The following is a 3,511-nucleotide window of genomic DNA, read 5'->3' on the forward strand; positions in this document are numbered from 1 at the left end:
AGTGCGTCTCTTACTTGCGGCGGTGACGTTAGCGGGGATGCTAGCCAGGGCCCCAGCGGCGGTCGTGGCCACACACTGGTACCGGCCCACGGTGCGGTTGGACAGGGCGGGGATGAGCAGGGTCCCGGGCTCCAGGACCACCCCCGCATCCCCGTCAAGCCCCCCAACCTCGCGGCCGTCCAGGCGCCAGCTGATGTTGGCGGAGGCGGGGCGGGCGCTACAGCGCAGAGTCACGCTGCCCCCTAGCTTCTGCACCACCGACTGGGGCTCCTCAGAGAACATGGGCGCCTCGTCTGGGGAGGGCAGCACGCTAGGTTAGCACGTTAGGTTAGCTCATGGAGGCTGGGGTACGTACTGGTACTAGCCTTCTCATCGTTCGTTGTAACTTGGAAGTGACGTAGTACAGTACATTTATTTATTTTACCTTTTTGTTTCTAAAGTTTCACTTTGGGAAATATAATAATGATAATAATATTTTACTGGTACATTCACATCCTATCTCACAAGTTAAAAAGAAATAGCAGAACATAAATGTTTTGGTTAGTGTTATGAGGATATATTAACGTTTTCAAATACCAGAATACAAGAAGAGTTTTAAGAGCCAGGGTTTAAAAGATAGGACAGGAGCAGCAGCTCTGCGTCGTGAATGGTCGACTAACCAGTGGTGGCGCCGGCCTGCAGGCAGCACAGCAGTACTGCGCCCAGAGTGCACAACACAGGAGCCCTGACGGTTCTCATCCACGGAGTCCGGTCTGAACGTCTGGCCATCTTCCATACACAGCCACCTGAAACACACAGAGAAGACCGTCAGAGGAGCACACACACAAATAAACACAGAGACACACACCTGTACACCTCGTGTACGGTAAACACCTGTACACCTTTAGTGAAGTACACACCTGTACACCTCGTGTACGGTAAACACCTGTACACCATTAGTAAAGTACTCACCTGTAGACCTCGTGTACGGTATACACCGGTACACCTTTAGTAAAGTACACACCTGTACAACTCGTGTACGGTAAAGACCTGTACACCTTTAGTAAAGTACACACCTGTACACCTCGTGTACGGTAAACACCTGTACACCTTTTTACATTACACACACGTTACACACCTGTACACCTTGTGTAAAGTACAAACCTGTACACACCTTGTTTACGCTGCACACCTGTACACCTTGTGTACAATTCACACCTGTACACCTCGTGTACGGTACACACACCTGTACACCTCGTGAACGGTATACACACCTGCACACCTCATGTACGTGACAGTAACACTGTGAAGGAATGCAGGAAGGGGTGGCTACTGGCTACACAGCCAGGGTTTTTTCTTGTGTACAACCATGTTGACAAACACACACATCGTGTGTGGCATGTTTTGTGTGTGTGCTCGTGTGAGTGTGTACGTTTGTTTGTGTGTGTGTGCGTGTTTGTTCGCGTGTGTGCGTGTGTGTGTGCGCGTGTGCATGTGTGCGTGTGCTGGGGACAAACCTTGGGCCAGGTGAGCTAGAGTGAAGAACAAACAAGGCCTTTCTTCTCTCCCCCGGTCTGCCCCCATCTCTACACCCCCCTACCCCTACCTCCCCCCCACTCCTTCGCCCTCACCCCTCCTCCCACGCCCTCACCCCTCCCCTACCTGTGCACGTCAAGTCTGAGCTCCACAGAAGGGGCGCCTGCATTCTGCCCCTCAGACCAGCCGCCACTCAGGTGTAATGGATCCAGGTAGATGGAGGGGGGGGGGGGGGACCCACACACAGGCTGCATTCAGGCTACAAAGCAGCACTAAGGAGAGAATCCTGTGTGTTGTACCAGTGGACCTTACTTTGGGTACATTGAGGAGGGCTCGGAGACAGAAGGGGAGAAGGGAGTAAGAGAGGCCGAGGGACAGAGAGAGAAAGATATAGGGGGAGAGAGAACGAGAGAGATTGAGACTGAGACGCAAAGCGACATAGAGTTATTATGGTAACGGTTGGCCTATTAACAGTTAATGGAAAAGTGGAGGAGGAGGAGGAGGAGGAGGAGGAGGAGGAGGCCAAGTCTCCGAAATTCTTTCCTGTCAGGTTAAACTAACAACTTCCCGTCAGGATAAGGAGGGTGGTCTCTCTCTCTCTCTCTCTCTCTCTCTCTCTCTCTCTCTCTCTCTCTCTCTCTCTCTCTCTCTCTCCCTATCTCTCTCTCTCTCTCTCTCTTTCACTCATGTGTATATGTAGTCAAAATGCTCCCGCCCATGGGATTATATTATGCTGCATCCAAGACTTGGAAAAATACAACATTTTGTGTGTGCAAAATGTTCTCTCCCTCCACCGCATATTTCCCCTGATCTTGTGTTACAGTAGAAAGGAGGGACTAACAATCAGGCTGCTCGCTTTCGAACTAACTGCTCCATGTCCGAATTATCGCACACACACGCACACGCACACACACACACACACACACACACACACACACACACACACACACACACACACACACACACACACACACACACACACACTGCAGCACACAAACGGAGACAAACAGACACAGCGGAGCCAAAACTGAGAAGAGAATGGAAACTATTACAGTGCCTGTTCATCATCGTCATCATCATCTAATGGCACCAGCGAAGATGGGTAGGATGCCAGGAACATATATTAAAAACAAACCAATGAGCTGTTGGGCGGAAAAACAAATCGCTAAAGCTAGGAAAACTAGAGAGGAGAACTAGCTCGGGAAAACTAGCTGGGAAAACTAGCTAGGGCAACTAACTAAAAAACTAGTAGGAAAACTAGCTGAAAGCAGCAATTTACTAATGAGATGCTAACTTTTCATTCATTCCATCAGACTCTCATTCAAATTACTAGAAGAATTGGCCCAGACATCAGCTAAACAAACAAACAGGCTGGAAAAGCCAACAGATGACACTCTGTTCGCTCCCAGGTTCTCCAGCGGTAGCCATTTGTGGCTTCCGCGGCCCCTGGCTGTATAGACACAAGCCATTAGCAGACATGTGTGACCGCATGCAGCACCTGTGCGAGAGTCGCTAAACCCTGAAAGAGAGACCGCACGCCGGTGTCCCGACCAAACGTGGGCACACACATACATGAAGCGGGCCTTGGGGTTGTGTTTTTGCTAATAGCTAACAAGCCTGTGGAACAGAAGACGTCAAGCTATGTGTAAAGCATCAACACGGTAAGGTGGGAGGTGCTACTTATTCAAGTTACTATGAAATACTTTGGATTACGGCTCCCCAAATGGCCTTTCCCCGCTTCGTTTTGCAAGTTTAGACTCCAACATTTCCTTTAGCTTTTTTCTCTTGTGTTTTACACAAACCAATATGACGGGAGGGAGAACGAAAGACAGAGGAGGAGTAAGTAGAGGCCGACTATATCCACAGCGGTTGCCAAGCAGCGCCAACGTCTGGGCCAGAAGACCTGGTACCTTCAATCACTCTGGGCTTCAAACAGGAAAGAAAACGTTTGGCCCAGCGTCTTACATCCAAGTGTTTCCATCGACCCCCCTCCAGT

At 50.2% G+C, this 3,511-nt stretch overlaps 1 protein-coding gene across 1 annotated transcript in view; it reads right to left on the reverse strand.

Annotated features, from left to right (window-relative positions):
* boc (BOC cell adhesion associated, oncogene regulated) overlaps positions 1-1,383 on the reverse strand; it is a 24,334-nt gene extending 22,951 nt beyond the window's left edge. Inside the window, exons 1-2 of the mRNA XM_056584220.1 lie at positions 660-1,383; positions 15-293 (exon numbers count right to left, since the gene is read on the reverse strand). Of these exons, the coding sequence (XP_056440195.1) occupies positions 15-293; positions 660-768 (388 nt within the window). The 5' untranslated portion in view covers positions 769-1,383. The remainder of the gene's footprint in view (positions 1-14; positions 294-659) is intronic.
* Between the last annotated feature and the right edge of the window lie 2,128 nt (positions 1,384-3,511).

The sequence above is a fragment of the Gadus chalcogrammus genome, chromosome 23, assembly GCF_026213295.1.
Source record: "Gadus chalcogrammus isolate NIFS_2021 chromosome 23, NIFS_Gcha_1.0, whole genome shotgun sequence".
In the NCBI taxonomy this organism is placed as follows: domain Eukaryota; kingdom Metazoa; phylum Chordata; class Actinopteri; order Gadiformes; family Gadidae; genus Gadus; species Gadus chalcogrammus.